At 37.1% G+C, this 22,762-nt stretch overlaps 1 protein-coding gene and 1 pseudogene across 1 annotated transcript in view; both read right to left on the bottom strand.

The window, feature by feature from the left end:
• Positions 1–22,762, bottom strand: part of GDPD4 (glycerophosphodiester phosphodiesterase domain containing 4) — a 91,142-nt gene that overhangs the window by 52,764 nt on the left and 15,616 nt on the right. The window contains exons 4-9 of the mRNA XM_018058898.1: positions 20,841–20,939; positions 20,677–20,770; positions 19,841–19,915; positions 18,897–19,042; positions 18,420–18,502; positions 9,948–10,104 (exon numbers count right to left, since the gene is read on the bottom strand). Of these exons, the coding sequence (XP_017914387.1) occupies positions 9,948–10,104; positions 18,420–18,502; positions 18,897–19,042; positions 19,841–19,915; positions 20,677–20,770; positions 20,841–20,939 (654 nt within the window). The remainder of the gene's footprint in view (positions 1–9,947; positions 10,105–18,419; positions 18,503–18,896; positions 19,043–19,840; positions 19,916–20,676; positions 20,771–20,840; positions 20,940–22,762) is intronic.
• On the bottom strand, positions 2,082–2,559 carry LOC102177644 (annotated as a pseudogene).

Genomic DNA, 22,762 nt, shown 5'->3' with positions numbered 1-22,762 from the left:
ATAGTTAAAGGGCTTTTGAATTTCTGCTGACAAACGTTACATTATTGTATGACTATAATTCAATTTTACCTTTGTTAAAGTGCCAAATGGATCTTTGACTATTTGGTCTTCTCCTAAAAATATGGACTGAACCTTGTGGGTCGTCATCTGTCCACTTAGCAAAGGTCCCATATTTCCCTCAAATAACTTGTGCTTCGTTATTTCATGCCCTAACTTTGGCATGCCCTTTATTATTTTTAGATAACAAAAACAAACGTTTTTTACTTTTTAAGGAATTCAATTTCCTTATAATTGTTATGTTCTGCTATTTTTGTTTCAAAAGTGTTTAGCAGTATGGTTGATAACAAAACTAAAATTATTCTCTGTTCTTAGTTACCTAACTCTCCAAAATTAAATGAACTATATACCGTAACATTTTTATGTTATCTTCCAAACATAGGATCCTAAATTCAGAAAAAATAAATTAAGTTTTTTACATCCCAAATTATGTGCTATTCCTCAGCGAAATATCAAAAGTTGTCTCTTTCACGATGCGAACCTGACTGTAGCACTTACAACCAAGGATAATACAATTAGATATATTATGCTCTATATCACTCGTACCCTTTTCCTTGTTTTGAAATATCAACAATGTCTTTCACAGAGCAAAAGCTTTTCATTTTCATGACATCTAATTTATCCAGTTTTCTTTTAAAGATGCTTTTGATGTTCCAAGAACTCTTTATGTAATCCAAGGTTACCACAATTTTCTACCATATATTCTATTAGAAGTTTTATACTAAATAAAAAATTTTATTTAGGAGTTACATATTCCTTTTCTGATGCTCTTTCTCTTTCTACAGAGACTTGAGTTTCTCATCTATATTGTTTTCCTTCTCTCTGAAGAACTTCTTTTGATGGTTTTTGCAATTATAGTCTGCTCTTTTCTTGTGTGCATGGTTTCAAGCCCGATGGGAAGTCTGATGTAATTCTTTTCTTTGTTTTTCAATAGGTAAGGATATTTTTCCTCCTGGCTGACTTCTTTAAAGAATTTTTTGTCTTTGATTTTCTGCAATTTGAATGCACTGTGCCTAGGTATAGAATTTTTAATAATTATCCTTTCTTTTTCCAGGTCTTATGGAAAATGAATTAATTCAGTCTTTCACCATTAGTATAATAACAGCTATAAGTATACCGGAGATTACCTCTATCAAGTTAAGAAAGTCTCTATTTTTTAGTTTACAAAGAGTTTTTTAAATGAAAAACGGAACTGAATTATATCAAATGATCGTGTATTGAGATTATATGACTTTCTTCGTGTAAGTTCACGATAAAAAATCATTCATTTTTAAACTGTAAGCACCAACAGTGCATTCTCATGATAAAACTCCTTTGATTAAGATATGCTCTTTTTACATGCTGCTGGATTTTGTTGAGGTTATTTCAATCTATATTCATGAGGGACATCAGTCCTGAGGTTTATGAAAATGCTTTTGTTTGTTATCAGAGAAATACTGGGCTGATCAAATTACACTGGGAATTATGCTCTCTTGTTGGATTTTCTAGGATCCAGTGACTGTGGAATCAGTATAATTTTTTTCTTGTGCAATCGCAGAATTCACCAGTGAGCACACCTGCATCTGGAATTTTCTGTTGAAAGTTTTTACACTACAATGTCAGTTTCTTTATGTATTTCTTATTGAGTTTTTCAAAAGATAAAATTTATATTTCAAGGCAGGACAAGAAAATTTAAGGATAAAATGCTCTTTCTCTGTCCTTTGGCCCTCCTTCCCCCGACCCCACCCCTTCAATGTGCAATGTGCTTCTGCCTTGAACATCAACAAGATCTCAAAGATGGGAATGACTGCTTTACTGGAAACATCAATTTTTACTTTTTTTCTGATGCTACTAATGTGATGTCTTAAAAGATTAGCATTCTTTCTCAACTCTGCAAGGGTTCATGGTGACTTTCTGCTCACTTTATATGCGCTTATCTGGTCTGTTTATCTTTGGTGAATGTTATGTAAAATGTCAGCATGTCATTTTTTTTTTTTTTTTGAAAAGCACTTGTTAACATTTAATTAATTTCCCAGCATGTGACTTTAAGCCACCAGGACACAAGCCCCATCTACATGCTTAATCTTCTCAGCTCTTCTGCTGAAGAATTTGGCTTTCATGATGACAGGCTGCTTTGGGAGCTTTCCCTTCCCCAGAACTTTATTTACTACAATCTATTTACTACAAAGTTCTGGGGAAGGGAAAGCTCCTAGATTGCACCACATCAGTAATAAGAACAGCACCTGTCTTGTTCTTGGCAGCATTTACTTGGGTCTGCTCACTGACCAATGTCCACAATTTATCAAGGTCGATATTTGGGCAGAAACTCTGGTTCCTCTTTTAGTGGTAATGCCTCATACCAGCTTTCCCAGAGTATCGTGGGTGATAGCTGTCGAAGTTGATCCTGTGGTCATGCACGCTACCCGCATTATCTCGGCCTCCTAGGTGTTTTCCGTGTTTGTCCATGTGGTTGCGGCTCGTGCGGCCCCTAACCCTCTGGGTCTTCCTTAGTCTGGATGGCATGTTGTCGGCCTAGACGAGAGAGGTCAGCATGTCATTGTGATGTATGATCTTTTGTCTCGAAAACCTATATGACTGTGCCTTGAACATCAACTACTAGAACAGTTCTCAGAGCTTTTGAGAGTCTGTCTCCTGGTTATAATCTTCAGCTTGGCTCAACTTCTTTTTTAAAATTTGATTCCTAATTGAATTTTCATGATACAAAGAATTGTTCCATTTCATCTAAATTGGCAGATTTATGCACATGGACTTAAGTACTACAACCATGCCTAATTTTACAACTGAATTAACAACTGGTTCTGAAAGCTCTGAGATCTATTTAGTTCTTATGAGCCAATATGAGCCAGCTCCACTATTCACTTTCATTATTACCTTTGTTAATGACTGGAGGGTCTGAACTGATGAACATTCTTTCATTCCTAATGTTTGAAACTTGTGTATTTTCTTTTTGTCTTGGTCAATTGACTAGATGTTTATCAATTTTGCTGATCTCTAAAGAATAAACTTTTGTTTCATTGATGTTTTCTATTTCTCTGTTTCCATTTCACTGATTTGTGCTTTTTATTTTTTTTCTCTTCTGTTTACTTCAAGTTAAATTTGCTCTTTTTCTAGCTTATTAAAGAGGAAGCTTACATTTTTGACTTGAGACCCTTCTTTCCTAACATAAGCAGATAATCCCAGGAGTGTTTCTCTAGTCACTGCCATAGTTGCATTCTACCAATTTTTAAAAACTTGTATGCATTTTTGGTTGTGCTGAGTCTTCATTACTGTGTGTGGGCTTTCTCTAGCTACAGCAACTGGGGGCTACCCTTCTTTGCAGGGTGCAAGCTTCTCACTGTGGTGGCTTCTCATTGTTGAGTATGTGCTCTAGGAGGCTGGGCTCAGTAGTTGTGGTACCTGTGCTTAGTTGCTCTGTGGCATGTGGGATCTCCTCGGACCAGGGATCAAACCTTTGTCTCCTGCATTGGCCACAGGATCACCAGGGAAGCTCTGCCCATTTTAATATGTTGTATTTTTTTTTGATTCAATGTAAAACATATGCAATTTTCTCTGAGATTTCTCCCCCTTTTTCTATGGGTTATTTAGAGGTGTGGGTTTTTTTTTTTGTTTGTTTTGTTTTTGTTTTAGCTTTTGGGAAGTTTTCAATTCTAAAAAAACCCCAAATCCAAATTCTGGAGCTTAAGAACTCAACAGATATGATGAAGAATGCATGAGACAGCATTTGAAATACAGAAATGGAAGAGAGAATAAATGAGCTGGAAGAAAGGAATCTACCAATGCTTCAGATGGAAGAGGAGAGAGAGCTAAGATTTCTAAAATAGTTAAGAAACACTATGCACAGTATCAGATTCATTATGAAAGCCAAAATACAGGTAATGGGTATACCAGAATAAGAGAAGGGAAAAGGTGGCAGAAGCACTTTACTTCTTATGTAAAGAAGTAATAGCCGGAAACTTCCTAAACCTGGACATACAAATCCATAAAGCTAAGAGATCACCTTATCTCAATGCAAAATGACCTTCTCTAAGACACATTATAAGGAAGGTGTCAGGGTCCATGATTAAAAAAAAGAAACTAGGGGGAAAAGTTCAGTATTGCCCAACCAGCAAAACTCTATAGGCCAGAAAAGAGTGGAATGACATATTGAAAGTAATAAAGATAAAAACTACTTGTCCAGAATACTCTATCCAACAAAGCTATTCCTTAGATAGGAGAAATTCAGGCTCTCCCAGACAAAGATTAAGGAGTTCCTCAGCACTAGATCTGCCTCACAAGAAATACTGACAGGAGCTTTTCCAAGGAAAAGATAAAAGTATACATAGCTCTCAGTAATGTAGAAAACTGTAACTCTAGTTTAGAACAGAGTGTTAAACATTAAACTATCATATAAAGGTCAAAGGAAGGAGCTTCGTAAATGACTATAGCTACTACAATATGGCAACAAACTCTAGAATAAAAAGAGATAATTTCTACAGAGAAAATGTAAAAAGGGAGGACAGAAAATTAAGAAAAATTGCTATCAACAGGAAAAGACTATTTAATCTATGAGCAAGATGTCCTATGCAAACCCCCTGATACTCAGAAAACAAAAATCTAGAACACAGATAGTAAACATAAAGAGGAAAACTCAGCAAGCAACCACAGAAAATCACTGATTTACAAAGTAAGACAGAAACACAAGAAAAAAGAAACAATGGAGATATGGAACGACCAGAAAACAAAAGATAAATTTGCAGCAGTAAGTTCTTACATATCAACAATCATCTGAAATGTAAATGGATTGAACTCACCAATCAAAAGGCACAGAGTGGCGGGATGGATTAAAAAATAAGACTGAACTGTATGGTGTCTTCAGGATACTTGTTTCAGTTCTAAAGATACACACAGACTCAAAACGAAGGGACTGAAGATGATACTCCATGCAAATTATAATCAAAAGAAAACAAATGTAGTTATACTTATGCCCAACAAAATAAACTTTAGAGCAAATGGTAACAAGGAACAAAGAAAGTCACGATGTAATGATAAAAGGGTTTAAACATCAACAATACATAACATCATAAATACTGAGTTGGCCAAAAGGTTCATTCATGTTTTTCCATAAGATGGTTCTAGAAGCACTTAGCTGTCTAACTTCATTTGAAACAATTTTGTTAGATTCTACTGTGACAGCTGTCGTTCAGTTCAGTTCAGTCACTCAGTTGGGTCTGACTCTTTGTGATCCCATGGACTACAGCATGCCAGGATTCCCTGTCCATTACCAACTCCCAGAGCTTACTCAAACTCATGTCCATTGAGCTGGTGACACCATCCAACCATCTCATCCTCTGTCGTCCCTTTCTCCTCCCACCTTCAATCTTTTCCAGCATCAGGGTCTTTTCAAATGAGAAAAATTGCTAGACTATTTAAAAACTTTTTAAAAAGTTATCAAAATTGGTGAATTTTTATGTAGCTATTTTACTTCATCTTTAATGTTTCATAATGACATTTTTTATTATGTTGATTTCTGCTGTATAGCAACATGAGTCAGTCATAGGTGTATACAGGTCCCTTCTCTCTTGAACTTCCCTTCCACTCCCACCCCATTCCATCCCTCTAGGTTGTTATAGAGCACTGAATCTGAGCTCCCTGAATCATACAGCAATTGTGTAGCCATTTTAATATGGAAGATGGAATAAAAGAGCAAAATTTTCAGTGTATTTTGCTTTATTATTTCAAGAAAGGCGAAACACAACAGAAATATAAAAAAAGATTTGTACAGTGTATGGAGAAGGTGCTGTGACTGATAGAACACGTCAAAAGTAGTTTGTGAAGTTCAGGGCTGGAGATTTCTAAACAGATTGGAGGCCAGTTGAAGTTGATAGTGACCAAATCGAGACATAATGAGAACAATCAAAGTTATACCACAAGGGAGATAGTCGACATACTCAAAATAACCAAGTCAGGTGTTAAAGATCATTTGTACCAGCTCGGTTATGTTTATTGCTTTGATGTTTGGGTTCCACATAAGTTAAGCGAAAAAGACCTTGAAAGTTTTTCTGCATGCGATTCTCTACTTAAACATAATGAAAACGTTTCATTTTTAAAACAAATTGTGATTGGTGATGAAAAGTGGATATTGTACCATAATGTGGAACAGAAGTGATTGTGGGGCAAGCAAAATGAACCACCACCAACCGCACCTGGTCCTCATCCACAGAAGCTGATGATGTGTATGTGGTGGGATTGGGAGTCCTCTATTATGAGCTCATTCTGGCAGACCAAATGACTAATTCCAACAAGTATTGCTCTCAGACCAACTGAAAGCAGCATTCAATGAAAAGTATCCAGAATTAGTCATCAGAAAATAATCTTCCATCAGGGTAATGCAAGCCTGCATGTTTCTTTGATGATCAGGCAAAAACTGTTATGGTTTTGTTGGGAAGTTCTGATTCAACTGCTATATTCATTAGACATTGCATCTTTGGATTTCCATTGATTTTGGTCTTTACAAAATTCTCTTAGTGGAAAAAATTTAAGTTTCCTGAAAGATTGTACAAGGCACCTGGAACAGTTCTTTGCTCACAAAGATAAAACGTTTTGAAGAGAGAATTATGAAGTTGCCAGAAAAATGGCAGGAGGTAGTGGAACAAAATGGTGAATACGTTGTTTAATAAACTTCTTGGTGAAAATGAAAAAAATGTCCTTCATTTTTACTTAATAGCTTACGGAGCTGTTTGGCCAACCCAATATTTAATAACTTGTTCTTACCACTCCTCTGAATTTAGGTACAAATTCTCTTTACTGAGTCACTATGTTTCAGGGCAATGCAGTTATCTGCATAAACTGAATAAAAATATGTGCCCCTTTACACTGGGTTATAACTGGAAAAACTGATTGTGTTGTAAAGGTCATATCTGAAGGATCATATCTGAGAATAAATGTCATTCAATCGAATATGACAAGCCACCAGTCCTCACTAAGGACACATATCTGATCGGTATTTGGAACCAATGCCTACAAGCCTTCCTAGGCAAACTATCTGGTGTTCCCTGTTGTACACGGATGCTTCCCTGGTGGCTTAGCTGGTAAAGAATCTGCCCGCAATGCAGGAGACCTGGGTTTGACCCCTGGGTTGGGAAGATCCCCTGGAGGAGGGAAAGGCTACCCACTTCAGTATTCTGGCCTGGAGAATTCCATGGACTGTATAGTCAATTGGGTTGCAAAGAGTCAGGCATGACTCTTGTACATTGAGTCAAGATGTACATTGTTTCAGCATTACAGGTAAGAAAGATCAATGACTAGTAGGAAAAGGAAAGAGAAATTGGCACATATTTGTAGCTATAGATGCGAAACCGGGTTCAAGTGAACTTCTAACTTTTAAAGTAGTAGTGAGCAAAAGAGCCCTGGAATGACAGGGACTATTAAAAGTGAAATTCTAGATTCCTTATGTACTATAGACAGAACCTCATTTAATAGCCTTAGTAGTTGTACAACACAATCTGACTCTAGATTTGCTGATTATACAACAAGGAACCTTATGTGTAGTAACCAACTCTTTTAACTGCACTGATGTAAGTCAATAAAGACAAATAACACAAATCACAATGAGAACAGCCTCTAAATAGTCTATAGAGTTTATTTATGATCACAAGAGGGGAACTAAATTATTCAAAACTCAGAAATAAGGCTTGTTGAACCCTCCAGTATTATGGTAGCACATTTTTTTCTTACCAGGCACACCTAAGTGTCATCTCTTAAGGGAATGTATCTTTCTTTGAATTATTTATTATTAATTAGGGACAGACTATGTAAAGTTAGATGCTGACTTCCAGAAAACTGATAAAAGAGGAAAAGATTTTTGTGTGGTAAAGATGCAAATGAGTTTTGATAGAGAAGAGAACTCTAAAAGTAAACTTTATTGTCACAGAGTATATTAACCAAAACAATACACTAGATTTGTATCCAACTAAGCAATGCAATTTTAGTATTTCTTTGTTGCACTGAGTATTTGCATTTTGGTTTCTCACTTTTCTTTTGAGTGGGGTTTGTCATCCTGCTTGTTCCCACATGAATATGCTAAATAAAACATGTATTCTGTTTACTGTTTATATGCATGAAAATTATATCTCTGTAATTTTGAGATTTATACTTTCACAAGAGGATATAAAAATGTTCCACACAAAGGGGTTTTACTGGAGAAACAGGAACTCAGCTAAGCCTCCAGAAACAACTCCCAGAATTTTTGTATCTGTTTTTATTTCATTACCGATCAGATTAACTACTTAACTTTCACATGTAACTGCAAGAAAAACAAATGTACTAACAAATAATCATCAACTCACCACCATATCAATCCATAATTATACCTATCCAAATGAAGAGAAACCCAGAGTATTTTTCACAAAGAAAACCAATTTTTCTTCGGAAAATTATCCAAACATTCAAATCTTTAAAATATACAGCATGCAAGTAAAGAAAACACAAACAAACCTGAAAATAAAGCTGCTTAGATAACCATATTTGAACCTGAGGTTTCAGGATACTCCTCAGTAGCTAAAGCAACAGCAAAACAAAGCACTTCAAGCATATAATCTAAATACGCTAAGAAAAAACTGTTAATCCTAAAAGAAACCACCAAAATTTATTACAATAACATATCTAATCACACCACTTACCATGGAGACTTTTACCAGCCATATGTTACACAACAGATACAATAACAGCTTATTCATCTGGAACATACATTAGACAAAACATCACCTATGACTAACTAAGCCAATATATGCATTTTAATAAAATATCTCTAGTTTCTATGTGTCTATTTATTCATGTATGATGAGACATGTACAGAGCCTACATATAGACACTTGGACCATCAGATTGATCCCACTACTTTCACATATGGAAATAGTGCTTATAGGTTATGTACTCATATGATAATAAGTATTCTGAGGTGATACAGTCATTACAAATAAATCTTTAGCTATTCCTTGTATTAACACTAGATAAGGGAATACATTTGAAGTGCATAAATTTAGCCTCACATAGCTCTTTACTTCTCACTCTTTTAACATGAAAAAGATTAAATGGATCCTCTAGATTAACATTAGAGATAAATAAAATTCCATTCCAACTGATACATAATTAAAAGTATTTGAAAACTGTTTTCTTAATTACACATTAACTGATAAGAGAGCTGTTACTACAGCTGCCCCCAACTATCTTAGCTCTGCTGCCACAGGTGCTAGCAATATGAATGCTTGCTGTATGCCCTGCTCAGATAGTTGTTGTCAAAATCAAAGACTCAAAATGAGTACATCTGATTGATAAAACCGAATTCATGTAGATTCCCTCTGGACATACGATAACATAGAAAATGTAAGCTTTGTTTTAACTTTCTTGAGAAGGTAGGCTTGACTTTTATCACATGCAAATTTGACCTTTTGTTTTACCTGTTTAAAATATTCAGGATAATTCTAAATTCTCTAACTTGTTATTTAAGCAATGCTAGTCTCCTCATAACATATTTTCCTGATTATTCTCTCCATCTGTTTCTCCCATCTCCTCCCTACCTCTCCTTCCTTTCTTTCTTACACATTCATACACACACACACACACACACACACACACACACACACACACAAATATATCTCCTCTTGCTCCAGTATACTATAATCTCTGAAACAAACCACCATTAATCCATCAATGCCCATGGTTCCTCTTAATAATGATCTTATTTTAGTTCAAATGATACCTTCGCATGAAATGTTTTCCAACTCTCTCAAGTAGATTCATTCACACTTGCATCAAAATTACACTGTACATAGTGTACTTATCTCCAGGAGCAGCATATGACTATACAAGAAGGAGTAAATACAGATTTTTTTGACCTGGGGAATGTGTCTTACCCATGAATCTGCAAACCATTTGCCTGCATTCAGAGTTGACAGGAAATCCCAATAAAAAAAGCTACTCTGTTCGTCAGAGGCATTTGGCATGACTTCCAAGATATTGGTTGTTCTTCTCAGGTCATAATCATGCATGAGGAAAGGCACCTCATCCAGGCTGCATGCAAAGGGAAAAATAAGAGAAAGGGTCAGTAGATTGAATTCAGTCCTCTTGGCAGACAGAGGTCTCAGAAAGTGCATCAGGGTCACAAGTCTTACTCCTACCGAATCTCAGCAAGTTCAGTTCAGTTCAGTTCAGTCCAGTTCAGTCACTCAGTTGTGTCCGACTCTTTGCGACCCCATGAATCACAGCACGTCAGGCCTCCCTGTCCATCACCAACTCCTGGAGTTTACTCAAACTCATGTCCATAGAGTCGGTGATGCCATCCAGCCATCGCATCCTCTGTCGTCCGCTTCTCCTCCTGCCCCCAATCCCTCCCAGCATGAGGGTCTTTTCCAATGAGTCAACTCTTCACATGAGGTGGCCAAAGTATTGGAGTTTCAGCTTTAACATCAGTCCTTCCAATGAACACCCAGGACTGATCTCCTTTAGAATGGACTGGTTGGATCTCCTTGCAGTCCAAGGTACCAGTAATTCATAGTTGATGTCAATATTTTAATGCCCTAGGGATCAGCCTTTTCTGGTGTATAATAATAATGTTTATGATGAAAGAATAACTTCTCTATCCATGAACTTTTTAGAATGGAGAGAAAGGTAGAGTAGTGACTTGAGAGTAAAGTGAATGGGGTGAGGATGGGGCAATGCTCTGTGGTCTTCAGAGTCATAGAAAGTAGGCACCCAGACAATCTCCCTATGTTTCTCTGACCCATTTTCCAGCCAGGCACCTGCCATGAGTGAGTACTTCTTGTCCTAGACACTTCACATCAGGTCGTATCATTAGAAAAGGTCCTAATTTTGTTTTCTGAAGTTTTCCTTGAAGAATCTCTGTTTATATGAGACTTTCTTCTTTTCTCATTAAAATACCTAAGAAGAGAACTTTGTAATGCCTATCAGAGAGTAATAGGGTTGAAACTTAGCATCCTTCCCATAAACAATTAGAAAACTGGATAAAATAAGGAAATAACTTTTTCAATCAATGGAAAACAATGAGCACAGCATGATGGTTTTGGAGAAAAGGTAAACAAATAAACAGCCTCTACCATTCTCCAGGCTTTCTTCTTGCAAGTGAATACTGGACTGTGGTACTAAGAAAAACCTAAAAGCGACCCAGAAATTATGCTGAAATGAGAAAAAAACTAGATGAAGGAGAGGTCAAGACAGCTAGACTTTGTGGATTAGAGTTCCACAGGAGATTGAGCTATGCTAAAAAGAAGACTGTTAGGGAAATATGTAAAGATTTTCGTTCAATATATGAATAAATATCAAAGGATACCCTTGTGGAGTAAAATTCTTTGAAACCTGCTAAGATCAACTTTGAGAAAAATTATCAGAAAATTCTAAGACAGTTTGGACAGCTTCCACTGGGTGTGTAAATGAGTCAAGTTCCATCCAGTGAGAGTGCACAGATCTCAGTAATAACTCAGGCATTCTCTAGAGACTACAGAGGGCTGCACTTCTGAAACGGGGATAATTTAAAACTAGAATGACTTTGGAACTTCCAATAAAGGACTTAAAAGCATGTCAATGTATGGCAAAACCACTACAATATTGTAAAGTAATTAGCCTCCAATTAAAATAAATAAATTTATATTAAAAAAAAGCAAGCCTCCAAAGAATCTTCAATCAACTTAACTGCATGCTAACAAAAGTCTAAAATTCTTTCAAGGAGAAGAAAATTTACTAGCATGGTAAAATCACAAAGTCCAGCATGTAAACAAAATTTATATGATAGGTAAAGAAGGAGAAAAATGTACCTATAACCCAATTACCCAATAATGGGAAACTTGGAAAGGAAAGAGATGGTAACATTAATAAATAAGGATATTAAATGATACAAAACATAAATATAAGTGATGTATAAAACAGATGTAAAGGAAAATATGAACATAATGAAGACATACTTGTAGGAAACAAAAAATAAGGGGAAATTCCAGAGCTGAAATGAAAAAGTTTCATGGAAGTAAAAATTCAATAACTGAATTTTGCTACTGAATAATAACTGACATGAAAATTTCATTGGGTGAAATTATTATCAGATTAGGTATTATAGATGATCACTGAATTTGCAGATGTAGGAATATAATTTATCCAAATTATATATGTGTGATCGGAATCCTAAGAGGAGAGGAAGAACAGGAAAAAAAAAGTCTGAGGATATAAAAGTTTTTAAAAAATCTCCAAAACTTTATAAAAATTATGCACCAATACATCCAAGAATATTAATGTATTCAAAGAAGGATAAATATAAGAGTACACATACACATACCCACATTAAGAACTATTATAATACAATCTGTCAGGTTTTCAATTCTTCCAAAATCACAAGACACAAAAGATAGGAAAGTACAGCCCATTAAAAGGCAAAAAGTAAATCAACAGAAACTGTCCCTGAAAAAGAGCTGATATAAGATATACTAAACATTAAATATTAAAGATACTCAAAGAACTAAAGGAAGTTGTAGATAAAGTTTAAAAAGCTATATATGAATAAAATGGACATATTAATAAAGAGATTCAAAAAACCTAAAAAGAAAGCAGAAAGAAATTTTGGAGCTAAAATGAAGAAGTGAATAAAAAAATTGATTAGAAGGATTCAAAGGCAAACTAAATCAGGCAGAAGAAAGAATCAGTGACCTTGAAAATAGGACAATATGGGTTATTGAGTCTGAGGAAGAGAATAAAAAAAGACTGCAGAAAAGTGAGGAGTCTGATAAGGTAACCCAGACACCAAAGATAGACAAGCACTTCAAAAAAGGAAATTACAGATCAATATCCCTTAGGAACAGTGATGCAAAACTCCTCAACAAAATACAAGCAAATAGAATTTAGCAGTATAATAACAGGAATATAGACCATGACCAAGTGGATTTTATTCTGACATGCAAGAATAGTCCAACATATCAAAATCCATCAACATCATATACTACATTGATAGAATAAAGGGGAAAAATGACCATCCCAATTGATGCAGAAAAAGCATATGACAAAATTCTACACCATTTAATAATAAAAAACACTAAACAGACTAGAAATAGAAGGAAACCACTCCTGGGACTTCACTGGTGGTCTGGTGGCTGGGACTCTGTGTTCTCAATGCATGGGGCTGGATTTTGATCCTGGGTTCAGGAGCTAGATCCTGCATGCTGTGAATGGGAGTTCACATGCTGCAACAAAGTATCTAGGATGTGGTAACTGGGGATATTGCATGCTGCAATGAAGATCAAAGATACTGCATGCCACAACTAAGACCTGGTTCAGTTCAGTCGCTCAGTTGTGTCAGACTCTTTGTGACCCCATGAACTACAGCACTCCAGGCCTCCTTGTCCATCACCAACTCCTGGAGTTCACTCAAACTCAGGTCCATCGAGTCGGTGATCCCATCCAACCATCTCATCCTCTGTTGTCCCCTTCTCCTCCTGCCCTCAATCTTTCCCAGCATCAGGGTCTTTTCAAATGAGTCAGCTCTTCGCATCAGGTGGCCAAAGTATTGGAGTTTCAGCTTTGGCATCAGTCCTACCAATGAACACCCAGGACTGATCTCCTTTAGGATGGACTGGTTGGATCTCCTTGCAGTCCAAGGAACTCTCAAGAGTCTTCTCCAACACCACAGTTCAAAGGCATCAATTCTTCAGCACTCAGCTTTCTTTATAGTCCAACTCTCACATCCATACGTGAATACTGAAAAACCATAGCCTTGACTACATGGACCTTTGTTGGCAAAATAATGTCTCTGCTTTTTAATACGCTATCTAGGTTGCTCATAACTTTCCTTCCAAGGAGCAAGCGTCTTTTAATTTCATGGCTGCAATCACCATTTGCAGTGATTTTGGAGCCCAGAAACATAAAAAATCAGCCACTGTTTCCACTGTTTCCCCATCTATTTGCCATGAAGTGACGGGACCGGATGCCATGATCTTAGTTTTCTGAATGTTGAGCTTTAAGCCAACTTTTTCCACTCTCCTATTTCACTTTCATCAACAGGCTCTTTAGTTCTTCTTCACTTTCTGCCATAAGGGTGGTGTCATCTCATATCTGAGGTTATTGATATTTCTCCCAGCAAACTTGATTCCAGCTTGTGCTTCCTCTAGCCCAGTGTTTCTCATGATGTACTCTGCATATAAGCTAAACAAGCAGGGTGATAATATATAGCCTTGACGTACTCCTTTTCCTATTTGGAACCAGTCTGTTGTTCCATGTCCAGTTCTAACTGTTGCTTCCTGACCTGCATACAGGTTTCTCAAGAGGCAGGTCAGGTGGTATAGTATTCCCATCTCTTTCAGATACAGCCAAGTAAATAAATATTTTTAAAAAGAAAAAAAAAAAGGAAACTACCCCAATATAAAGACATATATGAAAAATCCAGAGTGAACACTGTACTCAGTGGTAAAAGACTGAAAACTTTTCCTCTAAGATTAGGAATAGGCAAGGATGTCTGCTTTGAGGACCCCTGTTCATAACAGTCCTGGAAATTCTAGCCATAGCAACTAGGTAACATAGGGAAATAAAATGCATACAGACTGAAAAGGAATAAACAAAATCACTTCTGTTTTTAGATGATATGATCTTATGTACAGAAAATTCTAAGATTACCCATACTTAAAAGAAAACCAATGAATGAATTCAGTGAAGCCACAGGAATCTAAGTCAACACACAAAAGTCAGTTGCATTTCTACATACTAAGATTTGAACAATCAGAAAAAGAAATTAGAAAAGCAACTGCATTAGCATCCATTTAGTAAAAGAATAAAGTACATAAGAATTAAACAAGGAGGTGAAAGATGTATATAGTGAAGTCTAGAAAACATTCCTGAAATGAAGGTTAGAAGACACATATAAATGGAAATAATCCCATGTTTATAGACTGGAAGACTTCACATTGGTATGATGTCAATACTATCCAAAGCAATCTTATAGATTCAGTGCAATCTATTGACAAAATCTCAATAACATTTCTATTAAGAAATAGAAAAATTCAACCTAAAATTCATAAGGAATCACAAGGAATCCCAAGCAGTTAGAAGAATCTTAAAAGAACAAAAGTAGAGGACTCACACTTCCTGATTTTAAAACTTACTATGAAGCAACAGTAATCAAAATAGTGTGGTACTGGCATAAAGACAGACAAACTAATAAAGAGGCTGGAAACAAAGCCTCACACATATGGTCAAATGATTTTTGACAAGAGTGCTAAGGCCATTCAACAGGGAAAAGACATCTTTTCCACAAATTGTTCTGGGAAAACTGGACATTCACATGAAAAGAATGAAACTAGGCCTTTACTTAAATTAATACCATATACGAAAACTTAGATGAAAATATAGGGGAAAATCATGACATTGGATTTGGCAATTATTTTTTTTCTATGATGACAAAGGTAGAGGCAAAAACAAACAAAAAATCAGACAAATTGGTTTCATGAAAATAAAAAATTTATACATCAAAATATACTACTGACAACCTAAAAAGGCAACCCATAAGCTACAAGAAAATATTTGCAAATCATATTTGTGATAAGGGATTAATGTCCAGAATATAAAGAGAACTCCTAAATCTCAGCAACAAAAAAATAACCTGATTCAAAAATGGGCAGAGGACTTGACTACAAATCTGTCTAAAGAAGACTTGACTGGCTAATAATTATGTGAAAAGAAGCTCAACATTACCAATCATTGGGGAAATGCAAATCAAAATTATAATGAGATGCCATCTCACAAAGATTAAGATAGCTCCTATCGAAAAAGCAGAAACCAACAAGGTTTGTTATTGGTGAGAATATGGAGAAATTGGAACCCTTGTATACTGTTGGTGGGAACTCAAGATGGTACAGCCACTTTGGAAAAGAGTAATGGCAATTCCTCAAAAAATGAACAATAGAGTTACCATCCATTTCACTTCTAGGTGTACACTCAAAAGACTGAAAGCAGCATCTCAATGAGGTATGTATGAACCCATGTTCATGACTACATTATTCACTATAGCTAAAATTGGAAGCAACAAGTGTCCATCAACTGATGAATGGAGAAGCCAAATGTAGTATATACATACAGAGGAATGTCATTCATCCTTTTTAGGATGGAAATCCTGCAACATGCTACAACGGGAATGAACTTTCAAGATGTTAAGCTAAGTGATATAAGCCAGTAACATATGAAAAGTACTGTATGATTCCACTTACATGAAGTAGTCTACAAAATCATAAAGGAAGAAAGCAGAATGGGATTGCCAGGGTCTGGGGCTGAGGAGGAGGCATTGGGAAGTATTATTTAATGGGTACCGACTCAGTTTTACAAGATAAAAACAGTTTTGGAGATAAACAGTTGAAGTTTAGGCAATATTATAAATAATATATGTTTTATTTATTTTTATTTAAGTTAAAAATTTAAAAAAAATTGATTTATTTATTTTAATTGGAGGCTAATTACTTTACAACATTGTAGTGGTTTTTGCCATACACTGACATGAATCAGCCATGGGTGTACATGTGTTCCCCATCCTGAGCCCCCCACTCACCTCCCTCTCCATCCCACCCCTCAGGGTCATCCTACTGCACCAGCCCTGAGCACCTTGTCCCATGCATCGAACTTGGACTGGTGATCTGTTTCACATATGATAATATATATGTTTCAATGTTATTGTCTCAAATCATCCCACCCTAGCCTCCTCCCACAGAGTTCAAAAGGCTGTTCTTTACATCTGTGTCTCTTTTGCTGTCTTGCGTATAAGGTCATCATTACCAACTTTCTAAATTTCAAATGAAGCAACTGACAAAGAATTAATCTCAAAAATATATAAGCAGCTCCTGCAGCTCAATTCCAGATAAATAATATATGTTACAACTAAAGCATACATTTAAAAATGGTTAAGATGGTAGTGGGAGACTTTAATACCCCACTCACACCTATGGATAGATCAACTAAACAGAAAATTAACAAGGAAACATAAACTTTAAATGATACAATAGACCAATTCAGTTCAGTTGCTCAGTCGTGTCCGACTCTTTGCAACCCCATGAATCGCAGCACGCCAGGCCTCCCTGTCCATCACCAACTCCCAGAGTTCACTCAGACTCACGTCCATTGAGTCAGTGATGCCATCCAGCCATCTCATCCTCTGTCGTCCCCTTCTCCTCCTGCCCCCAATCCCTCCCAGCATCAGAGTCTTTCCCCATTTTACTACTTAGTAATTCTTGATATTACATTTTCCTGTTGTAGTTACTGCTGTGTTATTCCTGTTCTGGCTAGACTATGGCTGATAAGCAGTATTTATTAGTGATAAAACCTAGATTATGACCATCAATGTGTATGGTGGAGGTATGCGGAGGAGGTGGTAATGGGAAATGAAGACATCAAGACACAGAGAAACTGAAGTGTTGGAAGGGTCATTTACACTGAAGGTGAAGTCATAAGTAAGATAAGAGAGAAAAAAAATGTGCCAGGAGCTCATTGGCTTACATTAGGCCATGACCTCTAGGCACTTGCACAATGAACCCAGAAGCTCTGAAAGAACATCGTTTCAATTCTGCTTAAAATATCCTGCATTAAACAGCTGAGTAACACCACTGCCAGATAATGTCAAGAACACTAGTCTGGGATCAAGAAATCTAGTCCTAATCCGGGCTTTATCATGTACTGATCCACAAACTTGCTATTTCTCATTGGGATGCCTTTGGCTAAGCTATTGCCTCTACCCAGATTCCCCATCTCTGCTTGGGAAAACACTATTTTTCCTTCAAGGTGCAACACAAACACAGTTCTGAGCACAAAGATCATTTTCCACAGAGTAGGAGGGGGACTCACCCTCCTCCACTGAGGTTCCACTGCATTGCCTTATTCTTTTCTGGACGGCCCTCACCACACACAGTCCTGTACTGTATTTATTTGTAAACATGCCCTATCTCCTTCACTGACTGGGAACAGCTCTTAGGCAGGACTATATTTCACTCATCTGCCTCTCCCCAGAACTCAAAAGAAGGATATAGTAGGAACATAGTAGGTACTCAGGGAATGTTAATTAAATAGATTGCTAAGGTAGGGCACGGGAACGAGTTATAAGCATGTTTGTAGGAGGTACAAATTTGAGCTATGTGTGGAGACTACACAGAGTGGTCTATGAGCCTGTGATTGAGAATGTAGGGGTTGCAGATATGTGATTTGTAAAGTGGAAGTGGTTCATGTATGTGTGTCATGTGCAGATGTCCCATGTGGACATGGGAGAAACTCCCACGGGCTTGCCCTCTCTACAGCCTGGGCCAGGTTGGAGTCGTCCATGGCATTGGTCTTTTCTCCTTTCACCCTGGCCCCTTCTTTCCTACCTTATTTGCACGTCACTCTCCAGTCCATGGGCCCCTTGTTCAACAGCTTTCTCAAAGGACATTATGGTATTCTCAGGTCCCAGCTGTGTAAGAAAAGGACATCAGGCCTTTAATCTCACAGTCTTTACTGCCAACATCCCTTGTAGGGTAGGGAGGGTCCCAGTAATGAAAAGACTTTAGGAAGCAGAGTTTGGTTCCCTTGGCTCTTTCTTTAAAGAATCTGCCTACATTCTACTCTATTGAACCTGACTTGGGGATTTGGCTCATCTGAGGCAATGTCACTGGGCACAATAAAGAGAAAAAAGACTGAGAATTAGGTGACCTGGGTTCAAGTTCAACTTCTACACTTAACTCCTTATTCCTGTCATCTCAAGCCAACTTTTTACTTCTCCAGGGGCTCCTGGATCTGATGTGCCATTGTCTCATCCGCACTCATGCACATCTGTACTTACCCACATCCGTCATGCTCAGACCTACCATGGGTGCACCTCTATGACCAAAGAAATCCGGTTTGGGTGCTAATTTATCCTTCTCCTGAACACAGGGAGAGTAAGTCCCAAATGGCACCACATAGAGACATAAAAGGATAAGAAGGAAGGGCAATCCAACAACCACTTGCAGAACTGAAAAAGTTGGAAGGAGAAAGTGACAAAAAAGAAAAGAGGAATGCAGAACCATCCCAAGCAAATAACTATCCCCAAAACAACAGTCCGTAAATACCGAGTGCATGGGTTCATTGAATCTGTGGACTCATTGATTTACTCTCAATTTCTGTCATATCCCCATATTCTTTCAGTGACTTGAAAGTAAAGAACTATTCAAATAAAAAGTGTTATTAAGTCAAAGTTATTGCAATTGCAAATTTACAAGAGAATGAGTTGTACAGGACGTAGAAGGAGAGGGAATGTTAAGGAATCACTTCTCAGAAGGAGGAGCAGTTTGGTTGGTTCTGAGAAAGTCCTCAAGCCCTTAAGGATCAGCCTAAAATGCCCCTGTACTGAAGGCAGTGAGGGATAGTAGAAGGGATACTAGCTAAAAGAAATCCAAGTTCAAAGCGAGACTACTATTTTCTAATTTTATGACTTAGACATGTTGTTTAACCTCTTCGGATCTTTACTTTTCTCATTCTGAAAAATGGAATTACTTTGCTACTAACATCTGTCTCATGTAATTAATATGACAGTGTTGACTCATCATAGGTTCTCAGTAAATAGTAGATACTTCTCTCTTTCTCCTCATTCATCTCTTAAATATACACACAAACACATACACAGACACACACACACAGCCTGACCATAATACCTGTTATCACTGGCCACTCCCCAACACATACTATTTTAGACCTTGGTGGATTTTACCCATTTGTACATTTTAAAATTATCACCTATGTTGCTTTCAAATCTAGATCTGCCAGCTCTAACCTCTCAACTTTGTGAGCATATTACACCACTTGTTTCTTCTTCTTTCACTAGTATCCTGGTTTCTTCTCATTCTAGCTAAAATTCAGGAAATGAAAAACAAAAGAGTCATTTTTGTGCCCTGTAAGTCCTTGCCCCCAGAAACATTTCCTAAAACCCACTGGTCACATGCACATACACACGTGTACACTCAATGACAACACTACCAATCGAGTTTTTCTCTTTCCTGCATCCTTGCACAAGTCAGGAAGCAAGCACTCCCTATTTAACCAGCAGTGAAAAAAAAGACATAGAAGAAGGTCCTCCTGGTTTCTCAGTAAGTGTGCTGAGAGAGAACTCCATTCTCAAAATAGTTTTATATACAGCTCTTGACTCTTGTTTGTTTCCAAGATATTTCACTGGGGACTGTTTTGAAGTACTAAGATGTGTCCAGGGGATATCTGTACTTGGTTCTAGAGTTGAAAATAGTAATATTTGAATATAAACTAAAAGAACTCTGACTTGTACCATCACTGGTCAAATAAAATTAAAATTCCCTCTACCCTCCCCACAACTACTTCAACCTATTCCCAGACAGTCAATGTGTAACAACAGAGAGAAAATTCTTATTTTTCTAGAAGGAGAATCCCTTTTTAGAAGAGGGCCTGTCTGATCAGAGAAATGCTATGACAGGCCATGTAGGGTTGTGAGTTTGACCAGAAGCATGCCTGAGTAACAAGCTAAATGAATTTCAAAAAGCTACAGTGCTGGCTATCTACCAACCTTGTTTGGCTGAGTGAAGTATATTAGCTAAAGTCAGAGCTGGAAGAATCAGGGAAAGTTCCACCCTTAGGACATACCTTCTCCTTCCAAATGGATCAAGTAGAAGGCCACAGGCCAGGAAAGCAAAACCATTGCAGATATGCTGCTCAGGTGTATGTAGGGAGCAAAGACCTGAGAGAAAGCCAAAAGTCAGGCTGAACACATCTGGACAGACAGGGCTACTACTAAGGATGGTGCTTACCTGCAGTGACAGCCCAATGGTGAGCCATCTCTCTCTCCAAAAAGTTAATAAAATCCACATCAAAAACGAGCAAAACAGAATCACTATCAGAACCATGATCTAGGGAAATAAAAAGAATATCTTGACTTCTTTGGGCCTTCCCTGATAGCTCAGTTGTTAAATAATCTGCCCGCAGTGAAGGAGACCCCAGTTTGATTCCTGGGTTGGGAAGATCCACTGGAGAAGGGATAGACTACCCATTTTTCCTGGGCTTCCCTTGTGGCTCAGCTGGTAAAGAATCTGCCCTTAATGCAGGACACCTTGGTTCTATCCGTGGGTTTGGAAGATCCTCTGGAGAAGGGAAAAGGCTACCCATTCCAGTATTTTGGCCTGGAGAATTCCATGAACTATATAGTCCATGGGGTCACAAAGAGTTGGACACAACTGAGCAACTTTCACTTTGACTTTTAGACACTAATCTTGGATCAGAACTGTCCTTGGGAAATGTGCATGAGTGTGTGATAAGTCACTTCAGTCATATCCGACTCTGCAACCCTATGAACTGTAGCCTGCCAGTCTCTTCTGTCCATGGGATTCTCCAGCCAAGAATACTGGAGTGGATTGCCATGTATGTACTCACAGTTTCAGGGACCTCATTTCCTCATCTTTTTAAATCTAACCATTCTTTAATAGTCCATGGATCTAATAATCCACCTTCTTTGCTGTGAAGTCTTTTTTGTGCACTATGGTTGGAAAACAAACAAACCTACACAGCTATGTGGTCTGATTCCTTTACTGATTTATTATCTCCATGTCAGCTTGGCCCTCAACATTGCTTAGTATGTCTCATTTAGTTTCAACAGTAGCCATTACAAATATTCTCTTTTTAAAAATATGACTCAATACAATCTCAGGTAAACAGTATTTTGTTCAATGTATGCTTTCCCCAAATAGACTATAAGCTTCATGAAATCAGGGATAATGTTCATGATTATATATTTATTGTCTTTAGAATGTCTGACACATAATAAACTTTCTATAAATATTTGGTTAACAGATGAAAAAACCCTGCCGGCCAGAAAACTATATTTGGTCATAGGAAATGAACATCGAGACCAAGAATGCATAACTTTAACTACCTCCCTTCACATAGATAGTTTTCTATATGTATGTAGCCCTCTAGACAGTACTTGGTTTCCACTCCTCCATAATTCTTTATCTATGAAAGTAACTGAATCTGTAATTAAACCTCATAAAAGAAACTCCAGGCCTTGCTGCCCTCAGGGTTAATTTTTCAAACATTTAAGGAAGAAATATTTCAACTTTAAAAAACTCTTCCAAAGAATAAAGAGGGAATTTTCTCGAACTTGTTTTTTGAAGCCAACAAAAACACTGATATTCACACTCAACAAGGACATTATAGGAAACAAAAATGACATTCCAAACGCTTCTATACATAGGTCTATGTAGATATTAAAATCTTACATAACTTATTAGCAAACCAAATGCATCACAATACAAACTTTAATAGATGAATGAGACTCACCTGAATCTCATGCAATTCTGTGATTTAATTCCACACCAAGCTTTACTAATGATTTAAGGCAATTATAAGGTACAGATAAAACAGTTTCCCTTGGAGGTCTGTCAAAAGTAGCTATTCATAAAAAGGTCTTTCCTACATTACGATATATTCTGGTCTGGGACTCAACCTGTGAGGTGTGTTTTAAGCAAAGTATGTGGAAACATTTCTCCACAGAAGGAATCTTTTGGGTTATGGTGCATCATTTTTTAAAAAATATATTTTGTTAACTGCACAACTTCAGCCAGCCATGCTTCCCACCTTACAAATCTATAAATTCCAGGTAAGTTTACTTATTGTAGCAACCTAGATATACCAATTTAGATCCTCCTAGAAATTTCCATAGATAAGGACTCTCCAT

This window comes from Capra hircus, chromosome 15, assembly GCF_001704415.2.
Source record: "Capra hircus breed San Clemente chromosome 15, ASM170441v1, whole genome shotgun sequence".
Classification (NCBI taxonomy): domain Eukaryota; kingdom Metazoa; phylum Chordata; class Mammalia; order Artiodactyla; family Bovidae; genus Capra; species Capra hircus.
This window is presented reverse-complemented; position numbering and strand designations above follow the sequence as displayed.